Here is a 25,510-nt window from a genome sequence, read left to right on the forward strand (position 1 = left end):
ATATCAATACAAACAAAGGAAATAATGTTCTGAGTTACATGGTTAGAATCTACAAACAGGAATTCAAATGTGATATGCAGATATAAATTAAGAGTTGGGAGTGTATCAGATCTTTCTTAAAATAAGACCTATCTAGGAACCCACAGCATTCTATGTCAGATTATTTATACTCCTAGGTCATTAATATATGTTAGAAATAAAAATGTTTTACCATTTACAGAGTTGTAGAACACTGCTCTTGTGCTCTTCACACTGCTGGCACTGCCCACAGAGCCTCCAACATCCCATAATTCTATATAGTAGGTCTTCTCTTCTGGGGTTCCTTCTTTGTAGTCATGAACCTGACAAATTAATCCATCAAAATAATTATTATAGCCACTAAGAGCACTGGTAGCACCCTCATGCTAGTTTAGAACACTGGACATTCCATATCTGCATGACTTTTTCATCATTCCCATACCACTTGACTCTGATCGCCTCCTGTCTTTGAAGCTTCCTTCCTTCAATACTCTAGCTCTCATAATAATCCTACCACTATTTACAGCTCCCCTTCCACTTCCAAATTCTCACTTCCTTCCTAAGTATGAATTCCGTGATTCATCAATTTAGTCACTCCTTTGCCCCTCTTTCACATTGTATTCATCAGACAAAATTCCAATCTTGACTATATCTACCTTTTTCCCCAATTCCATGTCTGTAAGCCAGCTAACTGGATGAGAAGCTCACAAAAAAAAACACATTCAAGCTGACTAGATTAATTTTATTTTCTTAAAGATTTTATTTATTTATTCATTGGAGACACAGAGAAAAAGGCAGAGACATAGGCCGAAGTAGAAGGACTTGATCCCAGGACCCAAAGATCATGACCTGAGCCAAAGGCAGACACTCAAAGCACTGAGCCATCCAGGTGCCCCTGCCTGGATTAATTTTAAATTCAAGTCTACCTTTGGAGCTGAACTTTAATCACTTTCGTAGGCCATTTCCTCTTTTCCTCTCCTAGATAACCACTTCATATTTTCTCTTCTTTTTTCAAATTTCTAATTTCTTCCCTACCCTTAAGAAGGATAAAAACTTAGATAACAGCTAAGAACCTTGCATTTGGAGACAGAAGCAATCAGAAAAGAATTTCTACATCCTGCTTTTCATATGTCTATCCACCACCCTGCATCTGTGTCCATATAATCTGCTTTCCCTCCAGTCATTACAGATAAGCTCTCTGTATCCCCATGGCCAAAGTCCCTTCTTATGCATGAGATCCTATCTCCCCTTTCTTATCAAAGGTGAAGCTCTATCAATTCTTCGTTTTTACATCAACCCTCCCCGCCCCCAATTCCCATCAGCATACAAACATACCATAATTTTTCCCATCTTAAAATAACCTTCTCTTGAACTCATGTCCTCTTTCAGCTACCACACCACTTCTCTATTCCTTTTTACAGCAAAAGCCTCCCAGAGAGTTGTTTATTCTCGACAGCCTGTAATTCTTTTCCTTACATTCTCTTTTGATCTCATTCCTATTATACTTGTGCCCCAATCATCCACTGAAATATTCCTTATCAAGATCACTAATGGCTTCCACATTGTTAAATCCAATGATCAATGAGTAGTTTTCATCTTACTCTCCCATCTGATACAACTTATAGCACTTTTTTCACTTAGCTTCCAGGTTATCACACTCTTCTGGTTTTCTTTCCATTTCACTGGCTAATCCTTTTCAGTCTCCATTTCAGTGGTCTTTGCCTCTCTTGACCTCTAATTGTTGGAGTGTCCCAACATTTAGTTCTTGGATCTCTTTTCTTCTCTATTAATACTGGCTCTCTTGACAACTTCATCTAATCTTATGATTTTAAATGTCATTCATTATTAGGATGAATTTCGAATTTATAATTTATAATCCATCAACTAGTCCCTTGAACTTTAGGCTACCATATCCACCAGACTACAATTTAAAAATAATTTCCTGATCTTCTCTTTTAGCCTATTCTCCCAGTAAAAGGCAATTCTATCCTAGTTACTTAAAGGGCCAAACACTTACGAGTGATCCTCAACTCCTTTCATATGACATATCCGATTTGTCAGCAAATCTTGCTGTTTTTGCCTTACGAATATATCCAAAATTGGTTCATTTCTCACCATTTCCATTATTAACATCCAGATCAAAGCCTCTATTCATCTCTTTGCCTGAATTAACGTAATCATATCCTGAATGATCCCTACTACAGCCTTGCCTGCTTACTTCTCCCCCTTTCACACCCCCCCCACTCCATTTATTTTCCATACAGTAACTAGAGTGATCCTTTTAAAATGCAAGTTAGATCATATCCTCTTCTGCTCAAAACGCTTCAGCAACAGTTTTTAATTCAAACTCAAATCTCTCTTTTTCTTGTAGTCTAGATTCTATAGACATTTATTGACTGTACTACGTAACTATTCAGAAACAGATTCTGATATATGGCAATCATATCTATTAGAATATATCCAAGAGCCAGATTACAGCATGGTGGTTGAGAGGTATAAATCAGAATCTTTCAAGAATTTTTAAGATTTTATTTATTTATTTGAGAGAGTGAGTGAGTGACAGAGAACATATGAGCAGGGGTAGAGGGAGAGGGAGAAACAGACTTCCTTGCAGAGCAGGGAGCCCAATGTGGGACTTAATCCCAGGACCCCGATCAGGACCCAGGCCAAAGGGAGATGCTTAACCAACTGAGCAACCTAGATATCCCAAGAATTTTTTTTTTTTTATATATACATGCCAACAAAAGCAAAGATAAGCAAGTGGGACTACATCAAATGAAAGAGCTTCTACACAGCAAAGGAAATTATCAACAAAATGAAAAGACAATCTATGGAATGGGAGAAAATATTTGTAAATTATATATCTGATGGGGGTTAATATCCCAGTATGTAAGAACTCACATGACTAAATAGCAAAAACCAAAACAATTTGACTTGAAAATAAGCATAGGAACCGAATAGACATTTTTTTTTTTTTGAAAAAAAGACATACAAATGGCCAACAAGTACATGAAAAAGTGCTCAACATCACTAATCAGGGAAATGCAAATCAAAACTACTATGAGGTATCACCCCACACTTGTTAGAATGGCTCTCATAAAAAAAAGACAAGAGATAAGTGTTGGCAAGGATGTGGAGGAAAAAAAAAACTCTGCACACTGCTGGCAGGAATATGAATTGGTACAGCCACTATGGAAAACAATATGGAGGTTCCTCAAAAAATTAAAAATAAAACTACCACACAATCCAGCAATTGCACTTCTGGGGATTTATCCAAAAGAAATGAAAACAGGATACTGAAGAGCTATCTACACTCTCCTGTTCATTGCACAATAGCCAAGATATGGAAACAACTTAAGTGCCAGTCAGTCTATGAATGAATGATAAAGATGTGCTGTAAACACACACACACACACACACACACAGGAATGTTGTTCAGCTATGTGAAAAGGATCCTGCTGTTTGCAAACACATGGATGAACCCTGAGCGAATTATGCGAAGTGAAAAAAGCCAGACAAAGACAAATAGTGCATAGTACCACTTACATGTGGAATCTAAATAAAAAGTCAAACTCATGGAAGCAGAGTAGAAAAGTGCCAGAAGTTGGGGATGGTAAAGGTTGGTAAAAAGGTCTCAGTTATAAGATGAATAATCTTAGGATCTAATTGATAACATTCTAACCATAATTGATAACTTTGTATTGTGTATTTGAAATATACTAAGAAAGTAGAACTTAAATGTTCCCACTGAATAAATAAATAAATGTGAAGTGATGGATTTGTTAATTATTTGGATAAGAGGAATCTTTTCACAATTTATATTAAATTGTCATGATAGGGCAGCCTGGGTGGCTCAGTGGTTTAGCGCCTGCCTTCAGCCCAGGGCGTGATCCTGGAGACCCGGGATGGAGTCCTACATTGGGCTCCCTGCATGGAGCCTGCTTCTCCCTCTGCCTGTGTCTCTGCCTCTTTCTCTCTCTGTGTCTCTCATGAATAAATAAAATCTTTTAAAATAAATAAATAAATAGTCATGATATACGCTTTAAATATCTTACAATTTTATTTATTATACCTCAGTAAAGATGAAAAAGAGAGAGAGAAAAAAATCCTTAGAGAACAAAAAGAAATACATAAGCCAGACTTACTAAATTAGGACCTTTGGGTTTAGTTCTGGGCATGTGTAACTTGAACCATTCTCCAAATGATTCTGCTATAACCCCTAGTTAAGAACTGCTGAATTTTATAAAATAGAACTACTTTGGTTATCAGGAGACCTAAACTAAATTCTTGATCACCATTATCTTTGACCCTCAGTTTCTTTACCTATCTATACAATGAAGTTGCATCATGTATTTAGTGTCTTTGAATTAACAAAAAGATAGCAGATAAGTTAAAATAGATATCAGAAAATGTACTAAAATTCACATATTATACTTAACAGAATACTTCACACTTTTTACTTACTCACAGTTTTTTTTGTCCAAATACTTTTGTCTAAGGAAAAATTTAAGTAAGATACTCTACAGACAGCCATACTGACAAGAGAAGACAATTATTAGACTGACGACAAAGAGGATAGGACAGAAAAATGAGAATAGCAAAGTCATAGCAGTTGGGACCCTTGTGGACAATGAAAGTTTCTCCTGTATACTATGATAAAGGTATCACTATTTTGTTATATGGCAAAATAACTGATTAAGATAAGATGTGATCATGCCAAGTCATCAATAAAAAAGTTAAACTATAGGAGTTTTGTTTGAGAAAGGAGGGAAATTTATATCTTATAATGATTTCTAAGCAAAGCCACTGAGACGATTAATAAGGAGTCAGTTATCTGCTATTGAAAACCTTAGTCACTTTAGTGAAGCCTTCTTGATTCTGCCTCCCTTCCCTGCCCCAAACCAACCAGAGCCAGTTAGGTACTACTATTTGCTCCCATCGCACCCTGATAAGACGTTAAGATCCATCTATTATTTCGCTAACCATATTGTTTTATTTATCTGCTGATGTATATTCTACTAGATTGTAAGCATAAGGCAAGGGGCTGCGCATTATTCGTATTGGTAGACCTAGAAAAGAGCATAATACCTAGCACATATTAGATGCTTATATATGTTTGTTTAAATCAGTGAGTAAATTCAGGATATTTCATCTTCCAAGGTTTTATTACATTAAGCTTATTCTTTTACTGAATTCCAGTGCTTCTCAAGTACAGTTCTGAGAACAAATGAAAACAGAACCAATAGAAAGTTGTTAAAAAATACAGACTCAAGTTGCATTTTTGATTTAATAAATAAAAAATTACAGATTCTTAGACCACTCCTGAAGCTTCTGGGGTGAAACTCAAAAATCTGTATTTTTAAAGAAAGCTCCCTAGGTGATTCTGTAACATAATTAAGTTTGGCAACCAATGCAGTACATCACCTTTTTTCTCTAAAATTATTTCAAATGTCTAATTTTGCCTCCCCTAAAATATTTTAGTGACTCTTTTAAGAATAGCCACCATGTAATACACCAGGTAGCATGCTCTCTTAGTCTTGCAATGTACTAAGTCTGTTAGCAGCTCCCTTAGGCTACGTATACTCCCAAGCCACACTGACCTCCTCAACTATATTCTTCTCTACCACAAAATATCTTCCCTAATCAATTCTTTTCATGTCTCCTTGCAGAGTTACAAGAGAAGGTGCCCTTCTTCCTTTCCAATTTGCTCAATCAATATTTAGCTTTACTTATTTCAAATGGAATGAGTCTAAGAACTTTCAACCAGTAGCTTATAGCTTGTAGCTATGATATTATATCTTTTATATGGGTGAATGATCGAAGGGAAAGCTTGACATTACAACAAGTATTGCTTTGGACATAGTAAGTGGTAAGCTGATGCTATGCTAACAGCCCAACATGATGGGACAATTACGGCAAATTATAAGAAATATGTTTTATATTTAAATCAGGTCATCAAGGATCTGATATACTTAGAGTCATTACAGATTGACAGCTATACAAGGAAGGATTTTCTCAATAGGTAGCAAAAGTATGTGCTGATCATTAAGTAGGAAAAGGAACCATACTTCTCAATGCTGCTGTTACTTTGGTACTTCTCATTTACTCACCTTGTGATTTTTTATTGGAAACTAAATCAAGACTGAGTACAAAAGGTTTTGCCTCATTTGAAGAGTTTACTTATTATTTGTAACTTTTAAAAAGCAGAAAGAGGCTCTCTGCTCTTACCCAATTGACAGACAGCTACCCCTTCTGGTGCAGTGACAACCAGGACCCTGAGATACAATGGTGAAAACTGGAGTAAGCAGATTTGGCCATATTGGGCACCTGGTCACCAGGGCTGCTTTTAACTTTGGCAAAGTGGGTAACTGTCATCATCAGTGACCCCTTCATTGACTTCAACTACATTTTGGTCTACAGGTTTCAGTATGATTCCACTCATGGCAAATTCAACAGCACAGTCAAGGCTGAGAAAGGGAAATTTGTATCAATAGGAAGCCTATTTTCATCTTCAAGGGGTGAGATCCCACCAACATTAAATGGGATGATACTGGTGCTGAGTATGTCGTGGCATCCACTGGGTCTTCACCACCATGGAGAAGTCTGTGGCTCACTTGAAGGGTAGGGCCAAGAGGGTCATCATCTCTGCCCTTTCTGCTGATGCCCCCAACTTTGTAATGGTCATGAACCAAGAGACATATGACAACTCCCTCAAGTTTGTCAGCAATGCCTCTGAACCACCAACTGCTTGGCTCCTCTGGCCAAGATCATCCATGACAACTCTGGCATCATGGAGGGACTCATGACCACAGTCCATGCCATCATTGCTACCTAGAAGATGATGGACAGCTCTTCTAAGAAGCTGTGACATGACGGCCAAGGGCCATCATCCCTACTTCTACTGGCACCGCCAGTCTAATAGGCAAGGTTTTCCCTGAGATGAGAAGCTCAGTGGCATGGCCTCCCATGTCCCCACCCTCAACGTGTCAGTCATGGATCTGACCTGCCACCTGGAAAAAGCTGTCAAATACAATAACATCAAGTAGGTGGTGAAGCAAGGAGCATCTTGGGCTGCACTGAGGATTGCTGTCTCCTGTGACTTTAACAGTGACATCCACTCTTCCATCATCGATGCTGAGGCTGGCACTGCCCTCAGTGACCACTTTGGCAAGCTTACTTCCTGGTATGAAAATGAATTTGGCCACCATGCCAATGGGGTAGTAGACCTTATGGTCCACATGTCCTGCAATGAGTAAGAGCTCCCTGGACCACTAGCCCCAGCATGAAGAGAGAGGCCCTCAGCTGCTGGAGAGTCTTTGCCCCAACTCATCCACCAACACACTGAGAATCTCCTGACTTCTACACAGTTTCCATTCCAGACCCTCTAAAGAAGAGGAGAGGCCTGGGAAGCCCTACGTTGTCACATACCATCAATATACTGTACCCCTCCCCCCCAAAAAAAGCAGAAAGAAATTTAGTAAAGAAAATGATGCACATTAAAAACACTGGATGCTGTAAATGCTCTCTAATAATGTGGTTTACTATGTATGCCTGCAAAGTTACTAAAGAGAGACAGAAGGCAAGAGGTTTTAGGAGAGAGTTGGGAGAAAAGGGCGAAGGATAAAAAGAGCAACTAGGAGAATATACTAGGGGAGTGGGAATCGCACTTTTCTATTTTGCTGCTATACTTCCAATTCCTTGCAGTGTCTGATACCCAGGAGGTATGCAATATATGTACTAAATGAACAAATGAATGAATAGAAGGGTTACTGCTAACGGTCTCTTCCTTTCCAGTAATCTTATGCTGCTCTAGCCAAGCTCATGTCGCCTATTACCAAAAAAGCAACTTTTCCCTTGTATTCTGTACCCATTCACTCCTTTATCTAACCTCTAAACTGTGCAAGATTGATTAAAACTTGTCTCTATTTCCTCTCCGCCTACCTGCATCATTTGGTGTCTGCCACTAACATTCCATTGCACTTTCAAAGGTCAGCAATGACTTCATCACCATCATTTTTTTCTCTCTCTCAATCCTTATGCATCTACAGTATTTCATATCAAAACTCAATCTCTCCTTCATGAAATTCTCATCTCCCTTTGCTCTTGTGGTAGTTCATCATCTTGGTTATCCTCTTACCTCATTGATCAATCTTTCTCTGACCCCTCTTCTCATCTGCAACTCTCCAAATCTACCCCAAGGTTTTCCCTCAGCTCTCCTCTTTCTAAATTTGCTTTTTGGAAAAATTCATCAACTCTCATGGTCTGGGATTATTTCCATGCAGATGATTCCAACTCAGAATTCTCTCTTGAGGGATACCTGGGTGGCGCAGCGGTTTGGCGCCTGTCTTTGGCCCAGGGCGCGATCCTGGAGACCCGGGATCGAATCCCACGTCGGGCTCCCGGTGCATGGAGCCTGCTTCTCCATCTGCCTGTGTCTCTACCTCTCTCTCTCTCTCTCTCTCTCTCTCTGTGACTATCATAATTAAAAAAAAAAATAAAATCTTTAAAAAAAAAAAAAAGAATTCTCTCTTGAGCTTCTCTACCTCATCTCTGAATGCCTTCTGGACAGTGTCAGTTCGATAGCTTCATCATGTCCAGAACTGAATTTATTATCCTTTATTTCCCCTTTGCTGATACTGTATATTCCTGTTCTTGAAGAAATAGTCCATTGAGTCGTTAACACCCAATATAATTTTCCATTCTTTATAAACACCTCACCTTTTCTCTTGAACTGCTGTAACACTTATATTCTCTATCAGTGCTGTCACAGAACATTCCATAATGATAGAAGTGTCCAGTATGGCAAACTGTGATTGTTGGGCAGTTTAAATGTGGTTAGTTCAACTTAGGAACTAAATTTTTCATTTCAGTTATTTTAAATGTAAATTGCCACATTAGTCTAGTGGTTACTGTATTTAATAGCAGTAGAATAGTTTTTTCTTAATACTCTTCTGGAACAAGAAGCAGGACAGAGTAGTACTCAAGAGCATAGGCTCTTGAACCAGGTTGCCTGGATTTGAATCCCAATCCCATCATTTACCAACAATGTGACCTTAAACAAGACATTTAACACCTCTGTGCCTCCACTGCTTCAGGTATCAAATAGGGGCACTAATAGTACCTCCCTCGAAGGCTTGTTATGGGAATTACAAGAATTAGTATGTAAATGGGTGCCTAGGCAAAGTAAGCACTAGAAAATATTAGCCATCTTCCATTATTATTATTATCATTTCTAAAATCATTCACATATATAAACCTTATCTCACCTACTAGATCCTACTTCACATTTTTAGCAAGGATAGAGATTGTCTTTGCTTTTTAAATTTCTCCCCAGTGCTTGCACATTATTATGCTGCCCAAAGAGGAAGTCAATAAATATTGATTGTGTGCAATGTGTAAATTAGAGTTAAAAATCCCATTAAAGTGAACTAGAAATGACAAGTCAATTTCCTTTTTTATAATTTGTGAAAAGATTAAATTCTGTAAGTCTTGTTTTCATAAGTAGGAGTAGCCATGCATTTATATTAGTCACATTAGACTTGGGGCAACAAAATTAGAAGACAGTAATGAATGAAAAATACTGCAAAACAAAACTTTTCTTTTTCCTTCAATTCAGTATGAACACCTCTCTACTGCATACTAAATCCAAAATGTTAGTAATTACTGAGTGCATACATTAAGCTCATTAGTTTCCCCCAGTACTTGAAATTAAACAATTACATTATCACTTTTATCATCTCTATTCTTAGTTGGCTGTTAGATGTGAAATGAGCTAAAAGGGAAAATTGTTTCAAACAGTTTTTGAAGAGGGTGTATTCATGGATCTACAAGGATTCTGGAGATACCCTCCCTCAGCTTTCAATAACACAGAAGCTGGAACTGCAATGTAAAGCTGCTACAGGAGAAAGTGTTCTTCCAAGCTATTTAGGTAATGGTTTTATCATATTTAATCATTTTTGCTAGAGGAAAGAACTGTTCCCTTTATTATGACAATAGTCAATTTACGTCTATGACAACTTTACTTAAGATTATCATTTTAAAATGCCTTTTACTTATGTTGTCATTCAAGAAATGCATTCTTCTCAAAGATGGAAGACAGACCAACCAGCCCAAGATACAGTGAAGAGTAATAAAAGCAAAGTAACTTTCACCTCCATGCCTCATTCATTGACAATGCAATTCAGGCAGCCTGGCTTTATAGGAGTTAATTAGTACCACACTCATTCTGGTAAAATTAGTCACAGTAAACACCACCCACAAACCTGTAGGCTAGCTAAAGCAGGTACTATTTACCTCTATTCTGTAGAAGATATACTAAAGTTCAGAGACTGATTAGTCTAAGGTCACTCTTGAGTGGTCACTGACCCAGAAAGTAGAAGTTTAATTTTTTAAAAATTCTTTATTTAAACTCAATTTACTTAACATATACTATATTATTAGTTGCCAGGGTAGAATTTAGTGATCCGTCAGTTGAATATAACCCTCATTGCTCATTACATCAAGTACTCTCCTTAATGCCCATCACCCAATTATCTCTTCCCCCTACCCATTTCCCCTCCAGCAACCTGTTTCCTAGAGTTCAGTGCCTCTTATTGTTTGCCTTCCTCTTTTTCATGCTTTATTTTCCTTTGCTTCCTCTATGTTCATTTTTCATTTTTTTTTAAAGATTTTTATTTATTTATTCATGAGAGACACACACACAGAGAGAGGCAGAGACATAGGCAGAGAGGGAAGCAGGCTCCATGCAGGGAGCCTGATGTGGGACTTGATCCCAGGACGCCAGGATCACACCCTGGGCTGAAGGCAGGTGCTTGCTTAACCGCTGAGCCACACAGGTGTCCCATCTTTTTTGTTTCTTAAATTTCACATATGAGTAAAGTCATATGGGATCTCTCTTTCTCTGACCAACTTATTTTGCTTAGCATAATACCCTTTAGGTCCATCCGCGTCATTGCAAATGACAAGATTTCATTCTTTTTGATGGTCAAGTAATATTCTATTGTGTGTGTGTGTGTGTGCATACACATATATAACCATATATATGTGTATATACATATATATATATCTATATATATATATCTATATATATATACCACATCTTCTTTATCCATTCATGTATCGATAGATATCTGGGCTCTTTCCATAGTTTGGCTTTGGTGGCTATTGCTGCTATAAACATTGGAGTGTATGTGCCCCTTCAATCACTGTGTTTGTATCCTTTGGATAAAAACCCAGTAGTACAATTGCTGGGTTGTAGGATAGCTCTATTTTTAACTCTCTGAGGAACCTCCATACTGTTTTCCAGAGTGGCTGCTCCAGTTTGCATTCTCACCAACAGTGTAAGAGGGTTCCTCTTTCTCCACATTCTCGCCAACATCTGTTGTTTCCCAACCTGTTAATTTTAGCGCTTCTGATTGGTATGAGGTGGTATCTCATTGTGGTTTTGATTTGGATTTCCCTGATGCTGAGTGATGTTGAGCATTTTTCATGTATCTGTTGGCCATTTGTATGTCTTCTTTGGAGAAATATCTGTTCTTGTCTCTCTTCTTTTCAATGTTATGCCCTCTCACAGAAAGGGATTTAGAAAAGTCCAAAAGGAAATTTTTTCCAGAACTTGCTATTGGCAAGTTGCCAACTGAACTCATTCTCTAGTATTTGTTTTTCTTCTACATCTAAGAATTTGGGAATGTGGCAGATGGAAATGACGTAGACATTCATAGACATTCTGACTTCAAATTCACTGAAATGCTACAAAAATATTTTTTAAAAATAAAGAGGGTAGACTCAAGAAAATCAAAGGGAAATCCTCAGATGCTAAAATCTTTAAAAATCAAATAGAAGAAATTACCTTCAGAAGAAATAATAACTGAAACGAAGAACTTAAAAACAGAGTAAGAAGTAAGAACTGATCCAGAGGCAGAGATAGCTTCAGGGGCCAGACCCTCCAGTTTTAGTATCCATTCAGGAATGGAGATCTGTTTTCTGGCTTTAAAGGCAAGAATATATATGGGGGGGTGACAAAGACTAGACTATAGCTCTCTTCATGAAACCTGGACCCTTGGTGAGTTGCCCAGTCAGTGACAGATAGTAGTAAAAAACTATCCACTGGAACCTCAGGTAAGATTGGTACAGAATAGATAAAGAGTTTACAAAAAATGGAAACCACAGGCCCGTACTGTAATTAGATATTTGGAGAGTATACATTATCTAGATAGCATGGAAATTCCTAGCTTTGAAATTTCAAGTATCACTGAAATCCCTAGGGCTCTGGAAGCAACAGAAATGAAAGGGTATTGCACTTTCACAACACAGCATACAGATCTTCCATAGGGAAGAGGAAAAAAATCCTGCTGAAGATGTAATCATCTTCAAAGAATTATAAACCATACAAAGAGATACATTTCCATGAGGTACAGTCAGCACACACAGCAAGTAGAATATCTACCATTTACTCAATAAATAAATAAAAAATAAATAAATAAATAAAACAATCCAAAAGAAACCATAAAATAGTATGTTAAAAATGATTAAAATAAAGAGTAAAACCATAATGAAAAATCAAGATATTGTGAAAAATTTTGACATTTGAAAAAGAACCAAAAGGAATATTTAGAAATAAAAAATTACAGTTACAAAGGTGAAAAGCTTAATGGATATTTTAAAAAACAGATTAGACATGGTTGAAGAGATTCTTAATTAACTGGAAGGCAGATAAGAGTACATGATCCAGAATACAGAAATAAAGGAGAAATAAAGAACAAAAAACATGGAAGTAGAATGAAAAGATAGGACAAAAATCTAACAGAAGTGCAAAAGAAGATGATAGAGGGTTGATGGAAAACAACAGATAATGGCTAAAAATTCTGGAAAATGAAGACAGACATGAGAGCCAAAACTTTCTGATAGAATGATTAAAAATGAATCCATATATAGATATAAATTAAATTAGTAAAACTACAGAACATTAAAAAAGGGCAGCCCTGGTGGCTCAGCGGTTTAGTGTAGCCTTCAGCCCAGGGCATGATCCCAGAGACCCGGGATCAAGTCCCACATCGGGCTCCCTGCATGGAGCCTGCTTCTCCGTCTGCCTCTCTGCGTTTTTCTGTGTCTCTCATGAATAAATAAATAAAATTGAAAAAAAAAAAGAACATAAAAAAAATCTTTTATTTTTTAAAGATTTTATTAGTTTATTCATGAGAGACACAGAGACACACACACACACACAGAGAGAGAGAGAGAGAGAGAGAGAGAGGCAGAGACACAGGCAGAGGGAGAAGCAGTCTCCCTGCACAGAGCCCGATGTGGGACTCGATCCCGGGACTCCACCATCATGCCCTGGGCCGAAGGCAGGCGCTAAGCCGCTAAGCCACCCAGGGATCCCCCCCCAAAATCTTTTAAAAGCAAATAGAAAAAAATTACCTTCAGAGGAAATAATAATTAGGCTGACAAAAGAGTTCCAATCAGCAGAAATATAAGTCAGTCTGTGGAACAACAGCTTCAAAGAACTAAAGGAAAAGAACTGCCCACTGAGCTAACTACCATTCCTTTCCTATTTTTTTTTTTTTAAAGATTTATTTATTCATTCATGAGAGAAAGACTGAGAAAGAGAGGCAGAGACATAGGCAGAGGGAGAAGCAGGCTCCTCGAAGGGAGCCTGATGCGGGACTGGATCCTGGAACTCGGGGATCACGACCTGAGCCAAAGGCCAGCGCCCAACCTCTGAGCCACCCAGGCGTCCCTCCTATTTATTTCTTAACTCAATGGAGAGATCTATACTAGTAGAAGAGACATTTGAACAGGCCTAGCTGGGATTAGCAAAACCAACAGTATCTGGGAAGACATTTAATTTGGTAAAAACTGCGCCTGAATTTCCTAAATTTGAGCTGTAACAGAAGACCTAGATCTTAGGCTCCAGAAGCTTCTGCCTTTTCATAGATTTGTAGCGAAACGTTGTCTGTCTTAGTGCCAAAGTAAACAGAATTATTTATGGAGCATCTTAAGTGAACTTTAGATACATAGCACATAATTACATACATAATTAAAATTGAAGTCTCTGGATTAAGACTACTTAGACAAGATCGGGTCTTCAGGGTAGTAGGCCGTAGATTGGATTAAGACTATATAGGATTACATCTTGATTTGGCTTTCTTTCTGTACTGAGTCAATTTCATCAAGGTACTTTACTTCTCTATGCCTTAGTTTCTATAGTTATACCTCACAGTTTAAAAAGATTTAATTAGAAAAGACATGTATGGCATTGGCATAGTATCTAGCACAGAGTAGGTGGTTAATAAAACCCCAGCTATTATTATTAGTTTTGACTACAGTAGTATAATTTGATCATTGTAGTTTAAAGGGCTTATCTTTAATATGATTATAGAAAAACTGAAATATCAGAAACACATACTCTGACATCTACTGAACAGCCCACAGTCCATGATGGATTTCCTAGTACTTGATTTTGGCACAGAAGATGAACCAGTGAAGATTTCCCGACACCTGCAAAAGATATAAGAATTCTAGTCATATAAGAGATATGCTGAAATATTTATTATGACAAAAGTAAGTCTGAGCATATGCAGTAATAATGATATGTAAAGTATGGTTGTTTAAAGGGTGGTCACACTATACCAACCATTTAATTAGTTTTAATGATAAAAAGATGGTTAAAGCCAGCTTTCTCTCAAATTATTCTTGAATACTGTCAGTGACCAGGATTCACCATTTTACAATACCTTATTTAGACACTCTAGTTCTCCCCATATAGTGATTTCTTTCTTTCTTTCTTTCTTTCTTTTTTTTTTTTTTTTTTAAAGATTTTTATCTATTTATTCATGAGAGACCGAAGGCAGAGACACAGGCAGCGGGAGAAGTAGGCAGGCACTCAACCACTGAGCCACCCAGGTGTCCTGTATATAGTGATTTTTAAAAGGGAGTCAACAACTTGGCTCAGACTTAGCCCTTTGGAAAAAGAGAAATACTCTGTTCCCTCTTCTAAGATAGCACTTTATTTTCTTGTAAATCTCTTGGGTTCAAGGTAATGTATTTTTTTAAGATTTTATTTATTCATGAGAAACAGAGAGAGAGGCAGAGAAGCAGGCTCCATGCGGGGAGCCTGATGTGGGACTCAATCCCAGGACCACAGGATCACGCCTGAGCCAAAGCCAGGTGCTCAACCACTGAGCCACCCAGGCGTCTCGGTAATGTAGTTATTAATGCTAGAACTAGCATTTAGGACATCCAAATGAAGAGGAAAGGGAAGTTCTGATGCCTGTGTGTCGAATCACTCATTAGATTAACAGCATTTGGGGATGCCATTATAACAAGCAGAGTTGGTGAATCTTTATGCAACACTAGTTGTATCAAAAACTTAGACCATCTCTTTGTGTGCATTACTGTGTATGAACCTATCAGTTACGTTTATTTATTATAAAAAGCTGTATTTACAATCTAGAAAGAATTTTTAAAAAGGGAAAAATTGAAGAGCCCTATAGGCAATATGTAAGTTTATTTAATATCATAAGCAGGGTTTTTCTAAAAGCAGGTTGTTACTGTGAATATGTACATGGTGTACTTAAAAACAATAAAATATATGCCTTTGCTTGCACAGCTGGTCCTATCTGGAATATCCTCCCCATCCTCATTTCATTTCCCCTTCCCCATCGGCCTGGTGACCCAATCCTTCAAGACTCAGCATCTGTTTAGTTATAAAGTCTTTTTGAATCCCACAGATAGAACTACGGACACTATCTACCATCCTCTGGGTCTCCACTGTACCCTTTACATTTTTCTACAAAGCACTGAAAACACATTATTACATTTCTTAGTTAATAGGTTTTATTCACTCTGTTTAAATTTTTTGAGGGTTGGGACTGGGTTTTACCTATCGTTTTTATCTCCAGTATTCAGAACAGGGCCTTTATTTAGTGGTAAAATTTTCCATGTTATTACAGAATCTTCATAAACATTTTTAATGCCTCCACAGTAGTTCAGAGAGTAGACATAACAATTTACTCAACCATTCCTTCTCGCTATTAGGTATTTAACTTTTTCTCTACGCTAAGAAAAGACTTGTTCAAATTAAAATTATTTCCTTAGTATACCTTCCCAGAAGCAAAATTAATATGTAAAAGGAAATGAACATTTAAAGTTCTTGATATATGTTGACAACTTTCACCTGGTTAATCTGTCACCAGCCATACATATGAGCCTGCAGGTCTTGTTGCACCTCAACAGTATTCTGTAGTTGCTTTTACATCTATGTTAACTTTTAAAAAAGATTTTATTTATTTATTTGAAAGAGAGAAAGCAAGAGCACAAGCTGGAGGCAGGAGAAGCAGACTCTCCTCTGAGCAGGGAGCCCGCCTCAGGGTTACATCCCAGAACCATGACCTGAGCCACGGCAGATGTTTCACCAACCGAGCCACCTAAGCTAATTTGATAAAAGAAAAAAAGGGACATCTTGCTTTACTCTGCACTTCTTTATCTCTGGTAAAGATCTATATTACAATTATCTGTGTTAATCAGTTCTTTCCTCTCTTATGAATTATCTGTTGATGATCTCTGCCCATTTATTTCACGGCTTTTAGTGTTATCGATGTGCTTAACTTCTCTATATATTAGCTGTCTCCTGTAATTGAATCAAATATTTTCCCAGCTCTCTCTTTACTTTTTATTTTTTTCAATACAGACATTTAAGATTTTTGAGTACACAAATTTGGCACTGTCTTTGTATCTACTGCACTGCATCGGATATGTGATCTTCAGGGCACATTGTTGATTTCTGTGTTCACATGTAGGCTGTTTATATCCGAGCATGTATCTTGGAACTTAGTTATGAGCCTGATGCAAGGCTTCGGCGTCCAATTAAGCATAACTTGTGTCAGTAAACATATCTATGCAGCAATACTGTATAGTTCTCCATGAATTCACTGCTTTCGGTGATAAGAATTGACTAACACTGGATAGACTGTCAACAGAACAATTGAAGTACCAGGAAAATTGACACAAATTCATTTCTTTCTTTTTTTTTTTTTTAAGATTTGATTTATTTATTTGACAGAGAGAGAGAGAGAGAGCAAGCAGGGGGAGTGGCAGACAAGAGGGAGGAGGAGAAGCAGGCTCCCTGCCAAGCAGGAAGCCTGATGTAGAGCTCAATCCCAGAACCCTGGGATCATGACTTGAGCCAAAGGCAGACGCTTAACTGACTGAGCCACTCAGGCGCCCCTAACTATTCTTTAAGAATTTTGGGAGGTGGGACTCCTGGGTGGCTCAGTGGTTGAGTGCCTGCCTTCAGCTCAGGTCGTGATCCCTGGGGTCTTGGGATCAAGTCCCGCATTGGGCTCCCCATGTGAAGCGTGCTTCTCCTTCTGCCTATGTCTCTGCCTCTCTCTCTTTCTCATAAATAAATAAATAAAAATCTTTAAAAAAAAGAGAAGAATTTTGGGAGGTGCTAATTCTATATTTCCACCATTACAACCAAATTAGATCAAAAGACACTTGATTCGCGTGGAGAAAAAAAGATCCAATATAATTAAATAAGTACCGGTTCCAAATTTAGTTGTCAGTAATATGTAAAGCTCATTCCTTATCTTGGAAAGAACAAAGAAGAAAAAGATATGTGCATATCAATGAGACTTTCGGGATTCCTTACTAAATTATCAAATATCCCTAGGGGATACAAAACACATCTCTAAATTTCAAGTCATTCTTTCATGTATTTATGAAATCCTCAAAATTTCACAGGGGAAACAGCCTTTATTCATAAGTAAACTTTGACGTTTGAATACAAAGGGAGATGAATGTAAAAAGTCAGTAGATCAATGTTAAAAGGGAACTGATAAAAAGGCAGTAACTGCACACATGGCCTAACATTGTAAATGTGTGATAAGATCCAACCGAGTGGGCATGATTATGTCTTCTGTTTTACAACTAAACTATAAGGAAAAAGAGAAGCTTATTAATTGCCTAATCACCTTCCCACATTTAATGCAGCAGCCAATTCAACCCTGTTGTGTAATGCACTGATTCCACAGTTACAGCCTCAGCACTTACTATAGTGCCTGCTGTGTAGCAGGTACTTATGCATTTCTTGTGAAAAAGAAAAAAAAAATCAACTAGTTCCAACAATATGTAACATCAAAGGTTTGTTAGATGCCAACAGAGAACTGAGTTAAAAATGAGAGAGAACACCCACTTCCAGGTATCATGAACCATATTACCTCTGGATTCCAGTCTCAGATTCTACTTGGTGATGATACTCTTGCCAAGTCCCTTTGGACCATCATTGCTTTGTTCATCTGTATAAAACCGAGTGGCTTCATTAAATTAACTTCAGCACCACTTCAAGCTCAAGGACTGGAGTTGACAAACTGGATTATATTCATAGAATCTCATAATGCAGCTTTCTTAAGGGAATATTAAATAATGCTATCTATAAAATATTTTGCAATGCAAATGATCTTCAGGCAACGTGGAAACGTTCTTAACCTCCTGCCCTCTACCACAATGGTGCACGGTCTGTGAGGCTAAGTTTTCAAGCTGTTTGGGGTATGTGCCCTCTCCACCTCCGAGCATCTGGTACAATGCCTTTGCTCACAGCACACACATTCATAGGTTGACTCCAGAAAAGCGCATCTGCGAAATGCAAGGTTAGCATTTATTCCGAGTTCTTAAAGAGCAATAGATGTGGAAGTTATCGTGAAGTAAGAGAAGGGTGGTGGGGTGGGAGGAGGCAATGCAGACTTCCATTTTAGTTCTCAAAAGTCCAAGGTGTCAAAAGAAGAATTTTGACAGCTAGGATTATTAAATTGCGCTCAGCACTAAATCCCAGCTGTCTCGTCACACGGTTTTTTAAATCTTAATTGCTCTACTTCTTACAACCTAGCACATAATAGGTTTGCAGTTAAGGCTACAGAGAGCAGAGAAACCAAGAAGCTCCGATGAGAGTAAAACAGGACTACCACCCACGATTTCATTTCATCATATGGTTCAGTGCTTAAGGGTGCGGACTCTGGGTCAAACGGGTTGTCATTTACCTCTCTCCCCTCTTCACTTTTCTCATCTGTTAAATGGGGTTAAGAGGGCTGCTCTCGGGTTACATGAGTCAATATATGGAAAGCACTTGGCACAGTGTCCTCCTCCTCAGCGCATGTTTTGAGTTCCGCAATGAACAAAAAGCTCTTGAAGGCACGACCCCAACTTACGTATCCTTAGCAGAGCGCCCAATACAATACTCAACACTGCGTATCTTTTAAAACAAAAGGACAATACTAGGCAGGCCTGCGGTCGCCGGGGAGACCGACCCGCAAAAGTGTGAAGGCGGAGAAAGGCCGGGGCTCTGCGCCTGCGCAACGCCACCTGCGTCCAACCGAGCAAAGTCCTCTGGGAAGTGTAGTTTTTTTTTTAGACCTTGAGAGGGCTTTCAGCCTTGGCCGGGGCCAGATCATTAGAGGAGCGGGGGGGAGAGTTGTGAAGGAAGAAGGTCATTATCAGGCAACTCGAAAGTGTCGGGAGCCCGAGAGGTGGATGAAACCGCTCACCTGAGTCTCCCAACACCAGTACCTTCACCCGATCCAGGGACGCCATCTTGCTACCGCCGGGGGTTAACGCCTCTTCCGGGATGCCAGGCCAACCAGAGCTCGGTAAGGAAGGGACCAGCTTCAATTTCATTGGCTAATCGCGGACGCGACTGCTTTGATTGAAGGCTTCGCTGTGCTGATTGGCCCGCACGGTTCACAGCGGGGGGCGTGGGGTGGGGTGGGGCTTCCAAAGCCGGTCGCAGGAATAAGGCGTTTTCTTCGTCGCGCGAGTGGCGTGGCTCATTTAAGCCGGTAGTTGAGGCGCTGAGGGGAGCTGTAGTGGGAGTGTTCGAGGATTCGTTTTGGTAAACCTTGTTCCCCTGTTTTCTTGTTCTGGATTCCCTGGTCCGGCGTCGCATTTCAGGGCTTCTCCCCCCCCCCCCTTTTTTTTCCCCTTTCTCCCTAGCGACCCGCCTCCCCTTAGTTACTCTCTTGACCTGGTCCTCCAAAGAGCCATTGACCCCGGAGCGGCCCTGTGTGCGACCTCGGGTAGGACGGGCTCGGCGGCGCCGAGTGTGACCCCAGGACTCCCCTGGCACAGTCCGAGGGAACTTAGAGGCTTGGGGGGGGGGGCGGGTCTGTCATTGGGGAGGAGAGAACATTACTGAACCGAGTTCGCGGAGGGCAGCTGGTCCGCAGGTTTTGCGGGGTTAACGCCGCGTTCTGTATGAAGGTATGGAAAGTACCATGAACCGTGGTGACAAAAAACAAAAAACAAAAACAAAAAACCTCAAAACAACCAACCAACCAACCAAACAAAAAACCCCACAGTTAGACGTGTACGATCCACGTTCTAGAACTGGAATACGGGTATCCTGAAATAATGTAACCGGACTCTCGCAGCCGCTGCTTTTCTCCTGTATCTCCCATCCTGCCGTCCGCATAGTCTGTTAAAACAGCGAATTCGATTCTGTCCCCTCCCTCCTGCTTAAAAACCACTTGAAGTTTCAGGAGAGGGTTTTCAGTAGCCTGCCTTTCTTATACCCTGGAAGCAGCAAGGGAGGAAGTGAACTGGGTGGGTGTGGGGTGGGGGTGGGGGTGTGTGTGGGGGAGGCTGGCAGGGGGGGCATACTGGGTGAACACGTGCTTCGGACGGACTCAGGGGAAGTTTTATGTAAGTACTTGGTTAGCCCGGCTGGAGCTGGGAAGTGGCGAACAAGAAAAAAGCCACGAAGGAGCTACCAGTCTGCTCGCTCACTGCAAGGTAGAAAGGGAAAGCACTGTATGAAAGGGGAACATTTTTAAGCTACTAAGCGGGGGGATCTGGGAAGGTCTCGCTGAGAAATTTTAGACGTGAAGGTTGATGGGAAGAGAGTTTGAGCTTAGCTTTGTGGGCAGAAAGAACAGCAAGTACAACAGGCCTGGAAGTGGAGAAAGCATGTGTGGCTCCTGGAATTGAGGGAAGGCCAGCGTGGCTGGAGATGAGGCTTAGAAGGATGTGTAGGGTGGTGCGGAGAAAGCGTGCATTTCAGCTTTGTTTCTCCAAACCTGTGCCTGGTGCCTGGCTAAATTTTTGTATGATGAAAATACGTAGGGTTCAGAAATAAAACCAACGTGTCTTTGAGGGTCTGGATGGATAGTGAGGAAGCTGAGGCTGGGAGGTCACTGATGGGCGGAGGTTGGTACTAAAAGGTCACACTTTTCGAAAGTCTCCAGAGACCCAGCCCATCTGCTTCCCTGTTTAAAACTGTCAGCTGCCCTTGAGCTGCAGGTGGTTTCCATGTGGGAACACAAGTCTCACTTTTTTTTTTTCCTTTAGCTATTTCCACTTTTCAAGCTTAAAGTTGAAATTTATGTGAAATCTCAACGACTTTTAAACGTTGACAATCAATTCAGGAAGTTTTCAGAATGTTTTTTGGGTCAACCTGTGTGACAGAGGCTGCCAGTTACTGAAGACCTCTGACTTCGGTAACGTAACAAATCCAAAGACTGAGTAGGAGATTCATAGTAAGTGGGGAAGAGGTGGTAGAGGAGAGAACAGAATGGTCATGAAGGATGATTTTAGAACGTAGACATTTTACGTGAGCTGGAACAGCATGCCTTCTTTTCCTGAATCCACTTTTCGTTCGTTCAGCTACCTGCTGGACGTCTTCACGGAATATTCTGTGGTAGTTCCTCAGAGACAGGCATTTAAAAAAGTGAATGCCTCATTTCTTACAAAACCTGTTCCTTTTAAAGGGGTTAACCCATTTTTCATAGTACTAATCTCTTCGTAGCTGCACTGGCTCAAAGCAGATAGGTTTATGTTAATTGTTTAATAGCAGTAAGTATATCATTGCTTAACGGGTGTAGCATTTCAGTTTTGCAAGATGAAGAGAGTTATGGAGATGGCTGGTAATGATAATTGTACATTATGATTGTATTTAATATCACTGAACTGTATACTTAAAAATGGTTAATTGATAGATTTTGTGTTATATGTATTTTACCACAGTAAAAAATATTGTCAAAGAAAAAAACCCAAATGGCTACTTAAAATTTTCCCACTCTGTTACTCCATTTCCCATATATTATCAGATTCTTTTAGTTTTGTTTCTAAAATAAATTTCATTCATCCTGCCCTCTTCCTTAGTTTAGGTTTGGTTACTATGACTCCTAATAACTTCTGCAGTGCCGCCATCTTCAGTACTTCAAGCCATTCCTCATACTGTTCTAAGAGTCACTTTTCTAAATAGAGGGTCATATTAATGCCAGTGTTTAATGGTACTCTTATGATTCCAGCCCTGAAAGCAGAACACTTTATGTGAATTATTTCATTTAATCTTTACTTCAGATCTATGAGGAAGGTGCTGTCAATCTCTTTTGTATATGAGAAAACTGAGAATTTTCTGGGGCCACAGGCTAGGAAATGGTGAAATTGGAATTCAAAACCCCAAACTTTTGTTCTGCAGAGTCCCTCGTGACACACTCCCTGCTCAGATCTTTAGGGCCCTCTAAGGCATTTCAGGCAAGGGAAACAGGAAAAATGATAATGTGCATTGGCGGGATGTGTAATAGCCACCCACCAAATTTGTCTGCAACAGTGGCCAGAGACTTTTCTCTGTACTGGAGTCGCCTAAACAGCGTGTACTATGACATGAAGCCTACTCTGGCTCTCCGAGATCAGCTGAAACAGAATCTCTGGGAATGGGGCCCAGGATGGGTATTTTTAAATGCTCTCCAGATGATTCTGTTTTATAGCCTGGATTGAGAACCATTGGTCTAGAAAATGGAATGTATGGGGTGACAGGTCAGGGAGGGCAGTATAACAGTAGGAAATAATACTGAAAAAGTAATTTATTTTGACATTTGTCTGCCATTTTTCATGCTTGGATGTTTCAGAGGTTTTATGTTGTGTTGTGCCAACTGTTGAACGTGTGAAACAAAGCAAACAGAAAAATGGTATAAAGTATAATGTATAGATTAAATTGGAAAGGAGAACAAAAAGTATCCAGTACTATGCTATGATACTACTATGGTGTTGAACCCAGGCACTTGCTCAGCATCCTTAAGTGCAGGGATGACAGGAAGGTTCTAGGACGACAGATTTGGATCTAAGTGCTGCTTTATCTCTTGTATATAGTAATGCTTGATTACTTACAATCTGAAATATTATAACTGACTTTTCTTTCATTACACATAGGGTGTTATATTTTTACCAAAAAATATGTAAATAGGTTAGTTGTTTAGGAATACCTTGATACTATAGTGCTGTGGGTATAAAAATACTTCTTCTGAAAAAGATTATTAAATCTGATTGTATTGATAACCACTGATTATAAATAAAGGATTCAATATAAACTAGTGTTAATAATAGAATACAGTTTTGTATTGAAGTAGTTCAGTGGAATGTCACTGTTAAGAATTTCCCTATAATGTAGGGGAATTCCATTAGATGTAGTGTGTTTATATAGCCTGGCCATATTTAGTATAAGACATATATTAAATCAATATGAAAGCTATCCTTATCAACAAGTACTTCCTCATAAGGATATTGCTTAATATTCTCATTTATGTACCATAACAACCTCAGTGAGGTAGTTGTTATATTTATTTCTCCTTGACTAAAATGTGAAGTTGTTAAGGGGTTTGCTCAGGATCCCACAGCTACTAAAACTCACGCTAACTGAATTCCAAAGCCTAGACTTTTTAGCAGCCACATGAGTCTAGCCCATGACTGTTTGGGCTTGTGGAAGACAGTCTTCTGGGTCATGACATGAGAATTGGGTACAGTTAGCCGTTGCTTGCTTTGTTCTACAAGAAGAGATCCTGTATTTAAATATATCTTGGGGTTTTTTTTTTTTTGAAGAACTCTTTACTTAATTGGTCATCAGATGTAACTTTGCGAGGTTGGTTAAGTTATCTGGATCTAAGTGTTAATTTCTTTCAGATTTATAACAGGAATTTTGCTAACACCCATCTGGGGATTACTTATGTGATCCCTGTGTTGTGATCTTATTGTGAGAGCATGACTATATAAAACATCCTAGAATAGATTTTGGTAGAAAAATTTTACTCGAGAAAGGAAATAAAGACACTTTAAGAATATGCTGACTGATGGGTTTCTTGGGGGTTTACCAGTGTTCCCAATGATCTGTAGCATTAAGGGTAGTGAGGTATCATTTATCTTTTTTCATTTATCTTGTTTCTCTTTCCAAAATAAAGTGGGCTTGATATAATATATCATTCCTATAAGTAGTAAGTTACTTTGTAGAATCAAGCATTGTAGATCATGAAGATTAACATTTAAGAAATATGTCAAGCTTTTTAAGTATAATCTTTGTATTCTAGAGGAAAATCTTATTCTTTGTTTAAATGCTTAGGCCTTATGAGTCTTTTAAACAATGTCTTGATACCTTTGTGGCTCTTCAAGGGTGGTAGCTGCCAGCTAACAAATGGGTTGGTTATTCTGAACTTAAAATGATTACTATGTCCTTATGCCTAGCTAATCTTTTTTTTTTTCCCCTGGATTTGGTTTATTTAGAGTTGAAGTTTGCTGCTAAAGATGGCAGATCCTGATGTCCTCACCGAGGTTCCCGCAGCATTGAAGAGGTTAGCCAAGTATGTGATCCGGGGGTTTTATGGCATTGAGCATGCTTTGGCCTTGGACATCTTGATCCGGAACCCCTGTGTGAAAGAGGAGGATATGCTGGAGCTGCTCAAGTTTGATCGGAAGCAACTTCGATCAGTTTTGAATAATTTAAAGGGAGATAAGTTCATCAAATGCAGAATGAGGGTAGAGACTGCTGCAGACGGGAAGACCACTCGCCATAACTACTACTTCATTAATTATCGTACTCTTGTTAATGTGGTAAAATATAAATTGGACCACATGAGAAGGAGGATTGAAACTGATGAGAGGGATTCCACCAACCGGGCTTCCTTCAAATGTCCTGTCTGTAGTAGTACTTTTACTGACTTAGAAGCTAATCAACTCTTTGATCCCATGACAGGTAAGATTTTGCCCAACTTAATGAGTGTTTTAAGTAATTTAAGATATGTATTATTTGTCTTAAATTGATTAATTTTTAAACCAATCGTGCATAATCATTATAAAGGTGATTGAATTAGTGTAAGTCCACATATGTCATTCTTAGTCTTTCGGTCATGGTTTGATCATCATGTTACTTTTAGAAGCTTTTGCAGAGTCCTACCTATGGCTCTCTTACCTCTGTCCCACCATCACCCCTTATATACCCTTGAAGCCTAATATGAAAGGTTGACTTCTCTACCACTCTGAAGCCATCCTGACAGGTTTACTTTTAACCTCTTCATTCAACAGTTATTTGAATGCCTTCTTGTGCCATTTGCTATCAGAAAGTTATAATACAGTGTATTTAAATGCTTTGTTAGTGGAAGTACAAAGTGTTAATCGGTAGTATGTGTAACTAGGGCATTTTGGAGAAAGCCTCTGGAAGAAGTTCAGTAACAGC

At 39.1% G+C, this 25,510-nt stretch overlaps 2 protein-coding genes across 14 annotated transcripts in view; one reads left to right on the forward strand and one right to left on the reverse strand.

The window, feature by feature from the left end:
• RABL3 (RAB, member of RAS oncogene family like 3) overlaps positions 1 to 19,836 on the reverse strand; it is a 37,583-nt gene extending 17,747 nt beyond the window's left edge. For 3 of the 4 annotated variants that reach the window (XM_038582974.1, XM_038582973.1, XM_038582972.1), the window contains exons 1-3: positions 19,560 to 19,713; positions 14,426 to 14,517; positions 212 to 341 (exon numbers count right to left, since the gene is read on the reverse strand). In XM_038582974.1, the coding sequence (XP_038438902.1) occupies positions 212 to 341; positions 14,426 to 14,517; positions 19,560 to 19,689 (352 nt within the window). In that variant the 5' untranslated portion in view covers positions 19,690 to 19,713. Of the gene's footprint in view, positions 1 to 211; positions 342 to 14,425; positions 14,518 to 19,559 lie in introns of all 4 variants that reach the window. The other variant, XM_038582975.1, reaches the window with a different exon arrangement.
• The window catches only part of GTF2E1 (general transcription factor IIE subunit 1), a 99,946-nt gene that overhangs the window by 24,026 nt on the left and 50,410 nt on the right, over positions 1 to 25,510 (forward strand). For 3 of the 10 annotated variants that reach the window (XR_005383374.1, XM_038582963.1, XM_038582971.1), the window contains exons 1-2: positions 19,771 to 19,903; positions 24,562 to 25,030. Coding sequence is in view for 9 of the 10 variants with exons in the window: in XM_038582963.1 (XP_038438891.1) it covers positions 24,583 to 25,030 (448 nt within the window). In the remaining variant the exon portion in view is untranslated. Of the gene's footprint in view, positions 1 to 19,458; positions 19,662 to 19,770; positions 19,904 to 19,947; positions 20,088 to 20,119; positions 20,272 to 20,408; positions 20,614 to 20,704; positions 20,803 to 21,357; positions 21,507 to 24,561; positions 25,031 to 25,510 lie in introns of those variants that run through there. The other 7 variants (XM_038582967.1, XM_038582968.1, XM_038582969.1 and 4 more) reach the window with 7 other exon arrangements.

Source organism: Canis lupus, chromosome 33 (assembly GCF_011100685.1).
Source record: "Canis lupus familiaris isolate Mischka breed German Shepherd chromosome 33, alternate assembly UU_Cfam_GSD_1.0, whole genome shotgun sequence".
Taxonomy (NCBI): Eukaryota; Metazoa; Chordata; class Mammalia; order Carnivora; family Canidae; genus Canis; species Canis lupus.